This window comes from Vigna unguiculata, chromosome 1, assembly GCF_037176805.1.
Source record: "Vigna unguiculata cultivar grain cowpea cultivar isolate G323 ecotype 2 chromosome 1, ASM3717680v1, whole genome shotgun sequence".
Classification (NCBI taxonomy): Eukaryota; Viridiplantae; Streptophyta; class Magnoliopsida; order Fabales; family Fabaceae; genus Vigna; species Vigna unguiculata.
The window spans coordinates 3,612,087-3,630,582 of record NC_140792.1 but is presented as its reverse complement, the minus strand read 5'-3'; the positions used below and the strand labels follow the sequence as shown (position 1 = coordinate 3,630,582).

Genomic DNA, 18,496 nt, shown 5'->3' with positions numbered 1-18,496 from the left:
CGAATTGTCTTTATTTTTTATTTAAGTCGACTTTCGACTTAGCTCAAACTTCGGTCTTATCCGATCCAACTCAACATTTGATTTGACACAGGTTGATCGGACTTAACCTTTGACATAGACCGGTCCAACTCGACCTTTGGTCTAGCTTGGTCTAGTCAAGCTTGACTTTCAACTTGGTTTAACTCGACCTTCAGCTTGGCCAAGCCTAGTCGACCTTTAGGCTTGACTTTTGATTTGAGTCGGCCCAATTTGACCCAGTTTAGCCTAGGGCCTGGTCCAAGATGGCTTTCAGGCTTATCCAGTTAGACATTTGGTCTAGTTTGACCTTTGGTCTGGTTCGGCTCCACTCAACCTTTGACCAAGGTCGGCCCGGCTCAAGCTTCAACCCGAGTTGGCTAGGTTCGATCAGGCCTGACTCGACCTTCGACTCGACCAGGCTTGACTCGACAACCCGAGCTGGTTTGGTTCTACTTTCGACCCGAACTAACTCGCCACGACCTTCTGTCTAGTTCAACTCGACATTTTGGACATGTGGAGCATGGTTCCCATTATAAGAGGAAGAAATATGTGAAAGTGTTATCTTCTACGAAATACACAATAGCGAAGGTGAGATTATCGTCAATGGAGATGTTGGCATAAAGGTCTAGAAAGTTTTGGTGAAGAGATTATAAAATTATAAAATTATAAAATTACAAAATTATAAAATTGTAAAATTATAAAATTATAAGATTATAAAACTATAAAATTCTAAAAATATAAAATTTATAAATTATAGAGTTACATGGGTAAAAATGAAGTAAAATGATAGGACAAATAACATTCACATCACTCTTTTAATTATCACATCATCTAACTAAATAGAACACAAAAGTAAAGACTCAATTAAAAGTTTTTAAACTTTTTAGAAACTTAAAATTTAATTGAACCTTTTTTAAATCTACTAAAATTTCATCTTAATTATTAAACTTATGAAAAGAGAAAAAGTCAAAATCGAAAGGTCTAAATGAAATTAATATACATAAAAATTAAAATTAATATTCTTTAATTATAAATGTTTTAATAATTATTAAAGTGTGTTGAAGACACACTTAGAAAAGCCATATAAAAAATAGATCAAATGATTTAAGACTAGCTTCTTTTATTTATTACACTTTCAATAACTTTTAGTTAGATAATTTATACTCATTTTATAACGAAAATTTCTATTAAATAATATTTAAAAAGTATATCAATATTACTCCAAATATATCTATCTAAATTAAAGTAATATATAATTCTTAAAATATATACAAATTATAGGATTATTAGCTCCTGTTATTTATTTATTTTTAAATTCCATAAGCCAGAAGATAATGCATGTTTTTAAAAGAACAAAACAAGCATAACCAAACGGCTGAATAAGTGAATAAGTAGGAGACTTACCAAACAGTCTTTCAAAAAGAGAGAGATTTTGAAGAACCAAGGTGGGAAGTCTATTAATATTGTAGACAACATTAAGAGCAATTTTTCCCTAGAATTTTTCTAGACATGAGGCAGAGATCAAAAGAGCACAGATAGAATCAAGAATATGACGACGTTTACGCTCTGCTCGACCATTCTGTTGAGAGGTGTGAGGACAAGAGTGTTGAACAACAATGCCATGTTGATTTAGAAATTGATGTAAAGAGGAATTTCTATATTGCATTGCATTGTCTATGCGAAGAGTTTTAATGACAAGAAAATTGAGTTTTTATCATATTTGCAAATGTAATATAAATTTGAATAACTCAGATCAATGCTTTAGAAAATATATCCATGTAAATCGAGAGTAATCATCAACAACAACAAACAAGATAAAATAACGAAAACCATGTATTGAAGGAATAAAGGAAGGACCCCAAATGTTAGAATGAATTAAACTAAAAGGATTTTCGAAAATAGAATCATTATTAGTAAAAGAAAGTGTTGGTTGTTTTGCAAGTTTACAATGCAAACAATTAAATGACTCAAACTTTGTACATCCTAACAATCCACGAGAAATTAAAGGCTGAATTTTGCTAACTAAGGCATGTCCAAGCCGAAGATGCCATTGGTGAGTGGAAGAGGTGATGGTAGTAGCAAACACATATTTGGAAGGAAGATGAAGAGATTATAGCTCAAATAGCCACCCTACCCTATGACCCATCCCAAGAATTTTTCTCATTTGTGGATCTTGTACCTGAACACCAGAGGAAGAGAAAATAACATTTAGCCCATTTTCACACAACTGACCAATAGAGATAAGATTAAGGGTTAAGTTTGGAATATAGTAAGTGTCAGGAAGACTTAGGTTGGAGATTGACACATGATTAGTGTGAGTGATATGCATTTGAGTGCCATTTGACATGTGAATTGATGGTAGAGAAGAAATAGGTGTACCAGAAGATAGGGATTTAATAGTAGCAGTCATATGATTACAACAAGCAGAGTCAAAAAACCAAGAAGTACCTAAGGTAGCAGACATCGCAGTAGAGGTATTGGAAGAGCTAACCAGTTTGAGTAGTGCCTCAAGATCACTCATAATGATTGCACTAGAACCCTCAATGGTAGCAATAGTGATGGAGGAAGATCTAGTCCTTGAGACAGTCTTAGATTTGGAGAATCCACCCTTTGGTCTTGGAGGTTGTGTAGGACAGTGCTCAAGAATATGGCCAAGGTTATGACAATATTTGCATTCTACAGTAGGACAATTAGAAAAGGCATGACTAGTTTGATTACAATTCTTACATACTTGGGTGCCAAATTTCTATTGTGAGGATCGAGTAGTTGCAAGAGTTATATCAAATTGGGGTCTTTTATCCATATTGAGGCAAGTTTCTTCAAAAATAATCTCTTGAGTGGCAACATCCAATGATGGTAGTGGGTGCCGATGTAGTAGAAAGGCACGACCAACTTCATATTCTGGGCGAAGAGCCATAAGGACTTGAATGAGATGAAGAGGATCTTCACTAATTTTGGCCCGAGATATTTGGTTCCAAAGTGATTAGACTTGAGCAAGAAAATCATTGACAAATTGACTAGATTCTTGCTTCAGAATGAGAAGTATAGTCCACAACTGATAATAGTGAGCAAGTCTAATGGTTCAATATCTATTAGCCAAAAAATCCCAAATTTATTTTGCAGAATTGTAATTAGCAAATTGAACAAGGATTGCTGGAACAGAAGTATTACAGAACCAAGTGATGATTTGATTGTTTTTATTATCCTAATCCTCAAGATAATTTGCAAATTTGGCTTCAATTTCATCTTGAGTTGTGATTGGTTGAGTGATATCTTCGGTGATAATACGCCATAGTTTGCGTCCTATAAGGAAACTTTTCATTTCTTGAACCCAAAGGTTGTAGTTGGATCCATTCAAGACAGTTTGTAATGGGCTTCGAAACATCATATTTGTCCATGATAGAAATTGACAAGTGAAATTGTGATGACACACAATCGAAAATGCAGTTGTAGAGATACAAAACCACGGAGTAGCCAACAACTACAAGGGTTTTCAATGGTGACTAGCGTTGCGTTCGGTAACCCATGGATGGATGGTGATAGTGCCGGCATGAAAACTCTTTACGATCGATGGAGAATCCCACAACGATCGCAAGTGTGAACGACAATGGAATAAGACCAGCAAGATAGGTTATGCAGAATACCCCTGATTCGAAAAAAGATGGAGAGAACCTCGCTCTCAAAAGGTTTCTTTAACGCCTTGGAAGACTGAAAGAATAAAGGTGGGTAGTGGGCACCCTACGGAGAAGTAAGGAAGGGAAACAAAAAGGAGTTATCATGGGCTCTGAAAAAAAAACTAAAATTATGCTTTGTATACCATGTTAAAGAATATACAACATATAGAAAGAAATATTGGGTTTTACTATATATTATTTAGTGATATATGAACCACTTATATATCGTCGTCCAATATTTAATTATGAAGAAAATACAATAATATCTCCTATAATTAAGCTAAAAATATCTCATAATGTTTCATCTATTATTTTATCATAATATTACGCTAATATTATGCTAACACATTTTAAAAACCCATACCTTTATAGTAGCATACATCAGCATATTTATGAAGGAAAAGTTATGTATCATGTGTCTTTTCATAACTGATTTTTAATTGTGCTTTATTATCATAAAAAAATAGTGATGACAACTCTCAATTTTTTATTAAATTATGATAAGTTATTTTATATTATTAAACTTTTCTTTTTAAAAATACATTGATGAAGAATAAAAGAATAGATTGATTTTTTAGAAGTAAAGGAAAGTTATGGGTGAGGATGAAAAGATGGGTTCAATAACATATTCTGAAAGATAATACTAATGATTGAATTGTGCAATTAGAGGAGTCTTTCTTAATGTTAAAAGAATTACATATAAAAAATTTCATATTAATTCATTAAAACATGGTATAAGAAAATGTTTTCAAATATGAGAACATGTAATGAGTAAAAGAAATGAAATTATAAAAACTTATTTAAAATTGGAGTTTATATGAAATACAACTTTAAAATTGTTGTTGGTACTCCTAATGGTCCATATTTGAAGAATTTATTAACATGTTTGAATTATGTCAATTTTTTGTCATCATTGCTTACCGTTTTTAAAGAGATATAACATTGAAGTCTTTTGTGTTACCTTAAACATCATATGCAACAGATGTACTATGCAACACAACGGTAAGTCGCGTGAGAATCAACCATTGGACCACTATGAGTGATTTTGACAACTTGTCCTTTCTCCAGCCCATAATAACGAGCTATAACATCACTTCTTAACATGCAAGGGAGCTGAAAAAAAAAAACATTTTCATTTATGCCACTACCAATTCAAAAATAGTAACTATTTTGCATAAAATCCCAAAATACACTTCATAGTGTTTATTGTTCAACTCTTGAATCATGTAATAAGTTAACATAATAAATACCTAACCCAAAATAGTTAAATTACTAGTTAAAGTATCTTAGCAGTTATAATAATTCACCCAAATAGAAAATGTGCAAACATATGTAATACATAATTCTAAAACAAAGAATCATATGATGCTTTAATTTGTTTTTCAGCTAAAACATATCTAGTTCATAATGTATATTGTTATAAAGGTAGTTTCCAAATGCAAAATTTTCTCATAACTTTCTTATAAATAGAACAAGTTAGAAACATATATTTACCTGCTTCTCTTCCAAGCTATGCTTGGTGAGCAGTGCTTTCTTCTCCTCATCAGTGAGTATCTCATACTTTGGTCGTAAGACATGCTTTGTAATGTTAATCAGCAAATCTTCAATCTAAGGCCGAAAAAAATAAAAAAATTTATATATTCTACACTAGGACAAGATTATCATATCAAATTAATTATCGTTCTCAAGAAAAAAAAAAAATACATTGAACTATAAACACATTTTTTTAACAGAAATGAGGGACGTCTCTTATTTTAATATATTTTATGGGTTTAATTGTTTTTCTCTCCTTCTGTCATATTTTTCCATTTTTGTTATTGTTTTCATTTTGTTTCAAGTTTTCTAAAAATAAATTAATGTGAGGAACATGTCAAATTTTGATAACAGTAACCAAAACGTTCAGAATAAAAAATGAGTTAACACGATCAGTTTCGTCAAATTTACAGCAACTGTATTCCTCAAATATAAACATTTAAATCAGCAAGACAAAATTTTTTAAAAAAATTAAGCTTACTTTATATCATACACTAAAAAACTAAAATAATAAATAATTAAATTATGTTTTCTTTAGTGAGTGAAGCATGAGTCGGTTCGGTTTCAAAGCCATCCAATATCAAAAGATTCTCCACTTAATTTCCATACACAAAATAGCATCAATATTTAAACTGATTTTTGTAGAATGAAAAGGATTAGCTACCCTGATAATCTCAACTTTGAAGGGCAAGTTCATCAATTTTTTGTGTGCGTAGGAAGTGATTTTGCTCTGCAGAATGATTATGAGCGATTTCAAGCTTCCACCGTCGACAATCCGGCTGCATATTTCCATGACGGTTGTCATTTTTATAGTATCGGTTCCGGCAAACGCAACCTGAACCTGCAGGCCAAAACGATGAGGAAAAATACAGAGAAGGAAAGATAAGAGAAGAGAGAAACGTGCGTACAGTGTTGGAAGGATTGGAGAGATGCGAAACGCAGAAACCGAGGGCTTCGTGGTTTGGTTGTTGGCCGAAGCGGGAACGGAAGTCGCTGAGCGAGGAGACGAGGTTGGCGTGCTGAACGACGTCGTAGCCTCTGTCTGCCAGCATCTCCAACACCGTTCCACGACTCAGGAAGTACCGGCTGCTCTCAACGCTCCCCTTGTCTATCAAATTTGCTATGCATTCCATTGTCGATGCTGCAAAATTCAGATGCGTTGCAAATGCAAATGCAAATGAAATTATCTGTCGTTTCTGTTTCTCACACTTTTCTGTTATGGAGTGAGCGAGTCAGTGAGGTATATATATATATATATATATATATATATATATATATATATATATATATATATATATATATATATATATATATATATATATATATGTGGGAGGGAAGACGAAAAAGCACGAACCAACCAGTTACATGCCACTGGTGTGTGACCCTCTCTCTCTTGCTCCTAAAGTTTGTTACATTTGCTTTTACTTCTTTTTTTTTCTTCATCTACCTAGAGAATGTTTTTATCAATAGAAAATAAATAAGGCGATACACAAACATGAATTTTTAATCTTACTATAGCATGGTTTTCAATTTTATTTTCGTAAGTAACATGTACTCTATTTTATATTTACTGATATAGTATAATTCTAAATTTGGTTAGAATTTGATTTTTGGAAAACTACACTATTATCTGATTTTTGTTTTATTTTCTTTAACTTTTAATTATTTAAAAATAATTGTTCAAAAAAATTGAAATTAATTATACAATATTTAATTAATCAGATAAATTATTTTTTAAAAAAATAAATATATTTTAAGAAATGTTTAGAAATAGATGTAAATAAATAAGAAAAATATATTTAGGAAAACTATATATAAATGTATAAATGGATATAAATATTTAGAAAAATCAAATATAAATAAATATTCAGATAAATATATATTAAAATCAGATAAATAAGAAATTAGAAATACATATATTTTAAATCAATTTAAATTACTAAAATTTTTAACTGAAAAATTTTGTACAAAAAAGAGATGAAGATTTTGTAAGAGTAATATAATGTACATAACAACCCTAAAAATATTCTAAATGTAAGAAATAAGCATTCCTTATCGATTTCTGCATAAAACATACATTTATCTCTAAATAAATCGATCACAAGCATAATATATAATTCTAGATTTTTTATTTTATGCATTGACTTAGACATAAGAAATCGTGTACCTATAAAAGTATATTGTATCAAAAGCTTTGACTCCCCTTAGCCTAACAAAATTGAATCAAACTCATCATAAAAAATTCCTTCAACTCACCCCACTTATACCACACTCTAAATGAGTTTGTAAGCCTAATAGTATAGGATAGTTTATGACCAACACATATCACTGGTAAATGCATAACACTAAAGTAGCAAGGATTTGCACTTCTTCCTTAAAAGTCAAATCCCCAAAATTTTAATAATCAAACCATTAAACAAAATCTTCATCTTACCGTTCCATTAAACCACTCTCACTTTCATAAATTCGTTATCTTTTCCATCAAACCAAATTTTCCAAATTATCATCACATTCAAAATCACAAAAATCATGTATTGGCAAACTTGCTCAGCGTGACCAGATGCTCGCTCATTAAGTAAAAGTCTCACCCAACGAGTTGAGTGTTGGAACAAAAATACAAATTTATTCACCCAGCGAGAGTAGACTCGCCCAATGAGGCCTCATCCCCTGACTCCATCAAACTCGAATTTGATTGTCGCTTAACGAGAGTTTGCTCGCCCAACAAGCAAGCCTACCCTAACTTTTCCAAACTCGAATTTGGCACTCGCACAACAAAAGGAGAGCTCGCTCAATGAGTTTGCATAACTAGATCACTAAATATGTGCATTTTTTGAGTGTGCGAATTACCCAAATATACTATCTTATGCTTAAATCAACACATTAACATACCAATTTTGATCCATTACACTTCTAGCCATGCTAATTCACAATTTAATTAAAACTTTTGCATCTGCACATCAAAATATGACAACATCACATATTTTTCATCACATACATTCTTCATCCCAAATCTACTAAGTCTAAGCAACAATCTAGCAATTTAGATTCAATTACCCTCATATTAACTAATCAAAACATAATTCAAAGCACAAAGACATTAAATTGACTTCCCTTACCTAAAACAAAGAAAATCCCTTTTACTCATACCGTTGCTTAGAGCTTTTTATCCATAATATCACAGAAACACCCAATCAGGATCTTAATTAGAGTTCTAAGCATCACATTATGATTATAAAATAACAAAAGTTCACTAAGAGCAATCTTGAATCACATACATTGCCCTATACCTCGTATTCAACTCAAGAACTAAAATGTCTAAAAGAGACAAAACAAGGACGTTGTCTCACATTCTTCGTCGAGCAACTTTGTCCAATGGTAGCAATCATCTAGCAACCCAATTGAGGGTTGTCGGCAGCAAATTGTTCGAGGTTTGTGCAGTTTAGTGAGGTTTGTCCTTGAGGTTTGTGCAGTTCGTCCTTCATCTGATGTTCATGCAATTCATCCCAACATCGACTGAGCTTCGTTCAGATCAAAATGCAACCAAAAGTCATTGCAGATAATGTGGTCTGGGTCAAATCCAGTGGGCTTTGCGCCTGGCGACACTGAGTGAACTGTCAGGCGGTCTGCAGCTCGAGTTCGTCTAGCAACGCGGGTGTTGCGCCAAGTGATGTTCCAGGTCTATCTTGAGTATTTTCACACGACTAGTGGCGATGGTCTTGGGTATAGGATATGCTGAGATCATATTACGAATGGGTGGTTCGTAATGGAGATTGAACGTGTGATGATCACAAGTAGGAGGTTCATGATGGTAGAAATCTTGTGTGAGAATACGAGCGGGAGGTTTGAGATGGTTCCACATGTGTTGGACTATAAGCAAGAGGTTCGTAGAGGTTGGACTATGAGTGACAGGTTCGTGGAATCATGTGATGTCCTTAAGGCCATGGACATATGGATAGGGTAGGAGACCATGTTTCCTAATGCATAATGAGAAAGGTTCTAACAAGGGGTAAGTGGTTAAGTTAGAATGCTTTGGGTGAAGGTTTATGATATGTTTTATTATGTAGGTTTACTTTCATTGAGTTCACCATTTCTGCTTGTGTTTGTCACACGGGAGTAAATGATGTTGCAGGTGAGGCATAGATCCGGAGTGGAAGCTCGTTCGGGATTTATTTAGAGAATAATATTTCTTTTATCATGTATTTCTTTTAATTATGGTTTTACATGTCAGAACTTGTAATAGTTAAACTGAATTATGATTTTTGGATTTAGAGGTGTTTAATAAAGTTTTGAATTTCCCACAGTTTTGGAAACTTGATCATTAATTGAATTTATTTCAAATTATAAGTTATTTATTTAAGTAATATTTGCCTAAGATGTTATAAAGGATAGAAGAAACATTTAAGTTTACAAGGAAGTTTTGTTGAATAAATTTAAATGATAGTTAATGTTATTGGATAAACTTAAGTGAGACTTAATATATTAACAATTTTAGGGTGGAAAGGCCAAGAATTAATGGCTAGCATTATGTCTTTACTTGCAATAATTAACTGCCTTTAAGTAGGGATGACAATGCAAAGCATGCCATGTGGATCAATCTGCAATAAAATATGAGGGGTGGGCTAAGTATTTTAGCTTGTTGGCCCGCATAAGCCCACCTCACATAACCTGCAGCCTGAGCGAACCAATGACGGGGTTGGTTTGCATTTGGCCCGCATAGTTCACATTAACTTAGATTCCTAAAATTTAACGCTATCAACACAATACCTTATGTGTGTTTCTTCTAAGCAACTTGCTTATTCATGTTTCTTCTATAGTTCATCCAAAAGTAACTCTATCATTCATGTTTCTTAAGTTGTTTCAGTCTAATTTGAAGTCATTTCTATTTTTAACATACTTGTACTTAAAAATTAGAAATTATAAAATTGTAAATATTACTAAAAAAAGTTAAAGAATTTATTATTCTACTAATTTAATTAATAAAAATACATTATTAAAATCATGGGCCCTAATATTTTACAAAATAAATAATTACAAAATAAATAATTTTTTATGCAAGTCTTAGGCTGACTTGCAAACCTGCAGGCCAAATGTTTTACTGGTGAAGTAAGAAAATTAGCATGCATTTTTTATGTAAGACAGACCAATTCAACTAATTTTTTACAAATCAAATGTAAAACGGGACAAAATAGAATAAAACGACCCTCGTTATCATCCCTATCTTTAAGACTTGGAATTAAAAAGTCAAATTTTAATCTATAAATTGATTGATGAATGAAAAATGAATTACAATATTCTTATATATAAAAGACTTTATGTGATCATCCTCCTTTACAATCCACTGAATACATATAATTAGAACTCATTTAGCTCATAACATTTGTAAAAAGAATCAATCCTTTATTCTAATTAAATATTATTCAAAATCTATAAATTTAGAGAAGGCATACAATCATAACCAAATTTTAAGTATGTGATAAAACAAATTAAAATGATCAATTTTCTTAATTAATCCGGTCAAAATTGATAACAAAAATATAAAAAAATAATAATAAAATCTTTAAATAATAGGAACTTACAGTAAAATGATCGAGGAAAAAAGTTTCTTGATTCTTTAATTATTGTGAGCTACAATTTAATTATGAGAAAGATGAAGTGTGAAGAGATGAAATTAAAGAAAAATTAGAGTGAAATGGAAAGGAAAAAAAATTAAAAAAGAAAAAGTGAAAAGGGAAGGGCACGATTCTCACACCTTGTTTAGTAGAAAGGGAACAAATAAAGAAACAAATTAATTAAACACAAATAATAATGGATTGTTTCGTATTGTAATTAATAAAAAATTATTGATATACATTTATATAATTGATTATTTTAATTTAAGGCGTTTATAACTGTTTTATTTTCATTCAGCTATGCGAAGAAATAAAAGAATATTGTATATTTTTATCAAAAGATCTTTGTGTATTTTTTTTAACTTTTTTTTTGTCGTGTTAAAAAGCCATGTCAGTAATTTTTTATTTATAATTTTATTAAATATTTATAATCACTAGGGAAAACATATATGCCAGCTTATATATATATATTTATATTTTTATTATATTAAAATAATATAATTTAAAAAATGTGTAATTATGTAAAAGTAATATAAAAAATATTTTAAAATAATACAAATTAATATATCGATAACAATATATAAAAATATTTTCTCTTTTTTATTTACATTTCAAAATTTCAATTTCATCTTTTATAATATAATTATTTATTAAATTTTTAAAGATCGACGTTTATTTTGACAAATTTTTATTAAAACATGTTTTTTCTCTTTTTTTTATATTTATCAATCATTATTTTTTTATATTTTCTTATATATTTCACTTTATTTTTAATAAATATAATTTTATTTTATATATTAACTTAATAAAATTTTAATATTATTACTTATTTATATAATATTATATATATTTAAAAAATTATACACATAGATACTAGTGTATATATATATATATATATATATATATATATATATTTTAAATAATGTCAAAAAAAATTATTTGATAATTATTTATAAAAAAGAAATTATTGAGTTACTGGGAAAAAAAATCAGTTACTTATTTTATTAAATAGATAAACTATTTTTTATTTATTAAAATATAAAAAATTTCGGTCCAAAGATAACATTGACATTACTACACGGTTATCTTATTATATATATATATATATATATATATATATATATGTATATATATATATATATAAAATTATATATAAAATTATATATTATATAATCATATACATTAATATAATTGATACGACTTTATTAATAAAATAAAATATTAAAACATAAATAAAATTTTGAAATAAAAAATTTAATAAAATATTTTTACCTTAGGTAACCACAATAACTAAAACACATGTTTTAATATGAAGTAACGTAAACATATGTTTATCAGAAAAAAAAAAAAAAATATATATATATATATATATATATATATATATATATAATTTTTTAAATATAATGTCAAAAATATTATGTGATGATTATTTTAAAAAAATTATTTTATTACTGTGAAACCAAAAAAATATATTATTCACTTACTTATTTTATTAAATAAAAAAAATATTTTTATTTATTAAAAACAAAAAATTTCAATTCAAAGATAACATTGAAATTCCTTAACGGTGTATCTTATTATATAATATATACATATTATTGATGCGACTTTAATAACATAATACCTTTTTACCTAGATCGGTAGTTTCTCAAAATTTATTAGAAAAAACTTGGTTAACCTATCATTCCCCTTATTAATAACACAAAACATTAAAACATAAATAAAATTATGAAGGAAAAAATCTAATAATTAAAAATACGTTTTAAGATGGAGTGACATAAACATATGTTTGTGAAACAAAAAAACTAAAATATCCGGTTCGGTGGATGCATAATAAAAGCCAAACAGAACCTAAGGAAGAGGAGGGACATGGAGTTGGTTCACAGAAGAACACGAGGGCAATGATGGATGACCCACCACTGAAGCAACACTTGAAGAGGTCGCAGAGGACAAAGTCCTCTTCTTCTTCTTCTTCTTCCCATATCACCAATCTCGATGATGGATGTCTTATGCACATTTTCAGCTTCCTTCTCCCTATTCCAGGTATAACCCCTTCTATCTCCTTTTTTTCCCCTTTGACCTTCTAATCTTTTTTGTCTAAAATTTCATTCTTTTTGCCTAATTCAACAACACCCTTGTTTTTGTTTTGTTCAATTTTGCTACTTTGACGTGCCTTGGTGGGATTTATGGTACTTAACCTGCTTTTGAGCTGGCAATTAGCACCGTGAACTAGGTTTTGTTTTTCATTTCTCCCCCTGTTTGTGATTAATTGGTGTTTATCATTTTTTCTATTGTTTTCGTTTTGTTGTGTTATGAGAATGAAAAGCTTAAAATTTGATACCTCAACCAACTGTGTGTTGGGTTATGGTGTCAAAATTTGGAGCCTTAAGATGGATAATTGTGAAATAAATATACAACCATGCTCATGTATAGTTTCATGTTATGCAAGTTTAGTGAAGCCTCTGAAATGAAGTTAACCACTTACCATCGCCATCCTTTTTGGCATGATTGTAATCTGTCCATAGTTCTCTGTCATCGAGCTGTTTTTCTAGCTAGTAAATTGGACCTGCATCTGTTATTTGATGCTGAATGCATTCATGTTGGAGAGTGTTTCCTTGCTGATAAATCTATTTTGGCTCAATATTGTGTTTTGATCCTCTCTATCTCTCTCTCTGTTTGGTTTTCTTGTTCAGACCATATATGTCTTAAGGATATGACATTATTATTTTTGAAGGTGAAAGCCCTGCTGCAACGTTACCTTTTCTCTTGCTCTGCTGTCTTTTCTCTATTATTTCTGCTTGTTTTAGATGATGCTATATCCTTACTCTCTTGGTCCTTACACTTGGATCTTCTCATCAATTAATTTTCCTTCTATGAAAAAGAGAAAAAATTAAGAAATTAATAACATACTGCAGAGTATTCTCTATCACAACGTTGCTATTGAGTTTGCAGATCGCTTTAATACCGCCCTCGTTTGCCACAGATGGAAGTATTTGGCATGTCATCCTCGCTTGTGGCTTCGGGTAGATAGATCAGTGAAAGACTCATCCGAACCTGGTGTTTTCCCCAACATTGAAACTGCTGTTGCTGCTTCAAGGCATGTAAAATTAATGCTATTTGTGTATGATTTTAGATTTTTCTTCAGGCTATGGATTCTAACTGTCACTTTCTTTTTTATAGACCAGGTGATACCATTTTAATAGCAGCTGGTGGAAGCCATCATGTCGCAAACATTCAAATAAGGAAACCACTTTGCTTAGTGAGTTATCCAATTTGTGTGCGTGCGTAGATTATTCTACCTTTAGTCAGATTTTTTAATCTCATCCAGTTTCCGCTAACAACCATCCTTGAGATTAGGCATTTGACTTTTAGAGTCTATCCAAAGCTAACCAAAGGTGCTTTTTTAATGGGGTTTCACTGGTTGAGATATGATAGGAACTTGGGTTTCTGGGATGCCTAAGTCCCACATCGAGCGTATTCGATGCTCCAAGTGTTTGGTTCTCCCTCCTTAATAGTTTGCTTTTAAGGTTGGGTTCTCCAAGTGCTTGGGTACTTAACAAGATATTTGGATGGATATTGGGAAACTTTATTGTTTGTTGCATCAATTTTCACTTTTATTGTTTGCTGTTTTGTTATTTTTCTGAGTAATGAGGAGGATTCCAATCTCTTAGTTTTTTGTTTCACAAAAATAAGACAATGATTGTACATCCCTTCTGATCTCTATAAGGTTGTCCCAATTAGTTTAGGTCAACTAGTGATGCTGCAAATAAGTAGATTTCAAAAATTTCTATGTTGTGGATTGGATTTATTATTGGCTCTAGATCAGGAGTTGTTTTCATTGGAGTATGGGTAAAACCACATATTGGAGTGATTGAGTGACCAAATTGGCAAAAAGAACATTAAAAATGGAATCAGAATGCAGAACAGAAGCACAGCAAGAATGTTCAGACTCTATTGCTAACAAGAAGAATTTTCTCAGACTCGGATGCGTCTACCATCACAATGGATATTAAGAAGCACTATTTTCTTCTGCATCCAATCGCCCAAAAGTGGTTGAGGTTGATGACATGTTTGGCAGTGCTCTTTTCATGAAGATGATGCTCTTTTCATGAAAATGATGCTCGTGCTTTTAATCTCAGTGGAGAGAAAATGGGGAGCTAAAACAAGTTTTCTAAACAAGAGTTTTCATTTGTTATTGTTTTCTAAAATGATTTTTCAGAACTGTATTGAAATAATATTACTAAAAGGACTTAAACAAACAGAGTGCTATTGGTTTCATGTCACTGGTTGTACTACCTTCTCGTTATTCTAATTCTCAAGGAGACATTAATGATAGAAAATCTCTCCAAATTTTTGGTTTTCCCAAATCAATGTTGTTTGTTCAGATTGGTGCAGGTGAACTTCCAGACGACACAACACTTGTTTGTTCTCGAGGCTCAGACAGGTTTGCTTTCCTTTCATTTAAACTTTGTGTAGTGTGTTCTTGTGAGGTAGTAGCTAGGAACCACTTCTATGCTGCTGGTTTTCAATGGATAAGATTCATGGCCAAACAGAAAGTTCTATATCCTCTTACAATGAATGTTAGTTCATAATATCTGTAGCCATCTCAACCATTATCCAGTAGCTTGGAAAGGACTCATGGAAACAAAACAAGCTCTCATAGTCCCACGGTGATTATAAGTGTTTGTTTCGTTAGTCCTTGACCTCAGCAAACGTTCCTTTTTAAGTCCCTGGCTTTACAAAATATCTTTTACTTTCATCATTGATGATCATTACATTTTCCACTGACATTTTGCAAATTTTTAAGGGATAAAGTGCTTTCAGCCAATGCCATTTTGCAAAGTTAGGGTGTATTTGAAACATTGAACTGAACAGAGGTTTTACATTTTTCAATGCATTGAGTCAAAAGTTGTTTGTTTGGAGTCCAAACACCCTTAAAGATTGAAGTACAAATTTCACAATATCATCATGCACTATAATGTTTACAATCTTGGTCAACATTAATTTTATCCCTTGAAAAGTACCACCAGCAGATAATGTAATCTTCAACAACACTTGGTATGTGTTTTTTGTTTTGTCTGAGCAGTGCACTAGAGTTCCTATCTACATGCAAATTAGCAAACTTAACTGTGAGGGCTGAGCTTGGTTGCTGCTTGCTACATAGAAAGGGAAGGTTAACTATAGATGGATGCATACTTCAATGTGAATCTAATCCTCTGGATTATCTCTCATGTCCCATTGTGAGTACAGCCAGTAGTAGCAGTGAGGTGCTTCCTTCACAAACAAAGAGTAACAGTGATGGTGTCTTTGTTTCACAGACCCGAATTGAAGGGGGTGCCAAAGCTGTTCTAACAAGTGGGGATTTGGCTTTGCAACGTGTGAGAGTGATTTATGCTCGAACTTCACTTCTTTTCTGGTTTGATGTAGAGCAGATGTGTGATCAAATTGACCATGACAAGCCTCTCTGATATCATTATTTGTTCTGGTTACCTACACTTGTCTGTAACTTTAGTAGTGATTATGGTATTTTCATTCTTTGACTTGTGCTCTTTTGGTTCTTGTGATTTACTATTAGGATGTCTTGTAAGAACAAACATTCAGTTTACCATGTTCTTCATAATGAGTTTTCTACATTTAATGCAATAATTTATAAGGCAAGTTACTCTTTCATGAGATTTAATATGTGATGGACGAATTAGGATATGATATATTTAGAGGTTTATCTCTGTATATATATAACTCACATAATAAAATAAATGCCAGTGTAATAATTTTTTTAAAACAGTACTAAAATTGAAAATCATTGCTTAATATGGTTCAAATTAAGAATATTAAATATGTTAAACTCAAATGTATATATATGATTAGAAATATCAGAGTATGGTTTTAAAACATTGTTATATATTAAGGAAAACAATGAATATGATTCAGATGTTGTATGTACAAAGGTTGGAATGATCTGACACTGTTAAATAAGCTTGATTTTATCTCTTATATTGTTTGGATTGACAAGTTGTATACTCTCTTTTTCTTAATTAACACAAGGCAAATGCATTAGTAATATGAATAAAGAGATATGATATATATTCAGATTGAAGCTTTTGAGGATTTGTCAACCTATTTCGAAGCTTTTTAACTTAAGTTATTTTTTCTTGCACAAAGAATTACCTTCAATTAAAGGTAGCTAATAGTTTACATCTAGTAATTTAATTTGACTTGGATGTATTGAAATGATTGATTGTTGGGGATTGAAAGAGAGATCGCTTTACATTAAAATTAAATGTTTAATTACTCGGATGATAACTACTTTCGTTTTAATACTCGTTTTTAAAAATGTGTCAATCTAGTTCCATTTTTTGAAAAAGTGTCTTAATCTGGTCCCTTTGAGACAAAAATTATTAAAACCGTTAACTTAATTCATGACTTTTACCACTAAAATTTAATATAAATATCAATACTTAATTTTGTAAGTTATTTTAAATATCAATATCGTTAACCGTATTAATAATTTTTTGTTGAAAATGACCTAATTGAGACATTTTTTTTTCAAAAGTTGGGACTCAATTGATACCTTTTTAAAAACGGGTATCAAACTGACACATCTAAATAAAAGTGGTATCTTTCGACTAATTAAACCAAAATTAAATAAACTTATGATTTGAGTTACATATAACTATTAAATTGAATTTGTAGTTTGAATTAGTTGCTTTTAGTTCGAATCAAGTCATATGCAACTCAGTATATATATTATAGAATGTTTTGGATGTTTAAATCATGTGAGACAATTTGGAATTAATAGATGTGGTATTTATCAATTGGCCGTAGTTGAAGTTTAAGTAATGAACAGTTATTATTTATACCAAACATTAATCACGTACAAAAGTTTTATATTAAATATAATAAAATATTAGTTAAATTTATTTATATTATTAGAAAATGAGGATAGATAATGTTTTGAAGATTGACTTATTCATTTGCTCACAGTACATGTAGCTGTATAAAAGTACAAATATTTATTACTGATTTCAAGCCAATTTTTTTCAAGTAACAAGTATTACCAAAACAACATGGTATTATTTCACCAGTTTTAAGACAAAATTAGTTTAACAGATAAAATTTTATTTAATAATAATTTGCAAATATTTATTGTAAGGCCCAATTTTATTTCCCTGCCCTAATGTTTAAGGGTTGACCTTAATCTGTTGGGCCTAAGGGCTGTCCATAGGGTGCTAAGGTCCTAAAGCTGCTAGGGTTTCCCTTTCAGCCTCACTCTTGCAAACAGATCCTAAATGTTGCCTTTCTTCCGTTCAGAGCTCTGCTAGGGTTAGCCGTCAACTCTCTCCAAGCGAACTCCGACACTTACACTCCATGTAAGTTACTTCTGAGCTCGTAGTAGTCTTCCTCTAGCTTTATTTTGGTGTTCCCTTGAGGCTCATCTCAATAAACCGTTCTACTCTGTCTCTTTGTTTCCTTTCCAGCTACTTATTTTGTTCCTAGAGCTGCTGCGCTCTTACGTTCAGTGTCGAGGTTGCGTCAGGATAGTCTACTAGCTTATTTCCAGGTAAGGGAAGCTAGAAACCTTTCTATTTGATGTGATTGATGTTTGATCTGCCTTTGTTCTGTGATTACTGAGCTTGTATGCTACTGTGGATGCATGTGCGG

The 18,496-nt window shown here is 31.2% G+C and overlaps 2 protein-coding genes and 1 pseudogene across 4 annotated transcripts; 1 reads left to right on the top strand and 2 right to left on the bottom strand.

Annotated features, from left to right (window-relative positions):
- Positions 1–1,187: 1,187 nt before the first annotated feature.
- LOC146888629 (uncharacterized) lies at positions 1,188–3,406 on the bottom strand (annotated as a pseudogene).
- LOC114164174 (DNA-directed RNA polymerase V subunit 5C-like) lies at positions 3,337–6,460 on the bottom strand. 2 transcript variants are annotated; one of them, XM_028048746.2, is made up of 5 exons: positions 6,134–6,460; positions 5,890–6,066; positions 5,187–5,300; positions 4,654–4,805; positions 3,337–3,756 (listed from the first exon to the last, which is right to left on the bottom strand). In XM_028048746.2, the coding sequence occupies exons 1-4, from the start codon at positions 6,356–6,358 to the stop codon at positions 4,680–4,682; spliced, it is 642 nt and encodes a 213-aa protein (XP_027904547.1). In that variant the 5' UTR covers positions 6,359–6,460; the 3' UTR covers positions 3,337–3,756; positions 4,654–4,679. The 2 variants fall into 2 exon arrangements, with proteins under 2 accessions (XP_027904547.1, XP_027904540.1); XM_028048739.2 differs by lacking the exon at positions 3,337–3,756 and having other exon boundaries at positions 4,505–4,805.
- Positions 6,461–12,620: 6,160 nt separating this feature from the next.
- On the top strand, positions 12,621–16,492 carry SKIP5 (SKP1/ASK-interacting protein 5). Of its 2 annotated transcripts, XM_028048681.2 has the most exons (6): positions 12,621–12,877; positions 13,787–13,931; positions 14,015–14,093; positions 15,220–15,278; positions 15,921–16,074; positions 16,153–16,492. In XM_028048681.2, the coding sequence occupies exons 1-6, from the start codon at positions 12,661–12,663 to the stop codon at positions 16,300–16,302; spliced, it is 804 nt and encodes a 267-aa protein (XP_027904482.1). In that variant the 5' UTR covers positions 12,621–12,660; the 3' UTR covers positions 16,303–16,492. The 2 variants fall into 2 exon arrangements, with proteins under 2 accessions (XP_027904482.1, XP_027904474.1); XM_028048673.2 differs by having other exon boundaries at positions 15,921–16,492.
- The last annotated feature ends 2,004 nt before the right edge of the window (positions 16,493–18,496 follow it).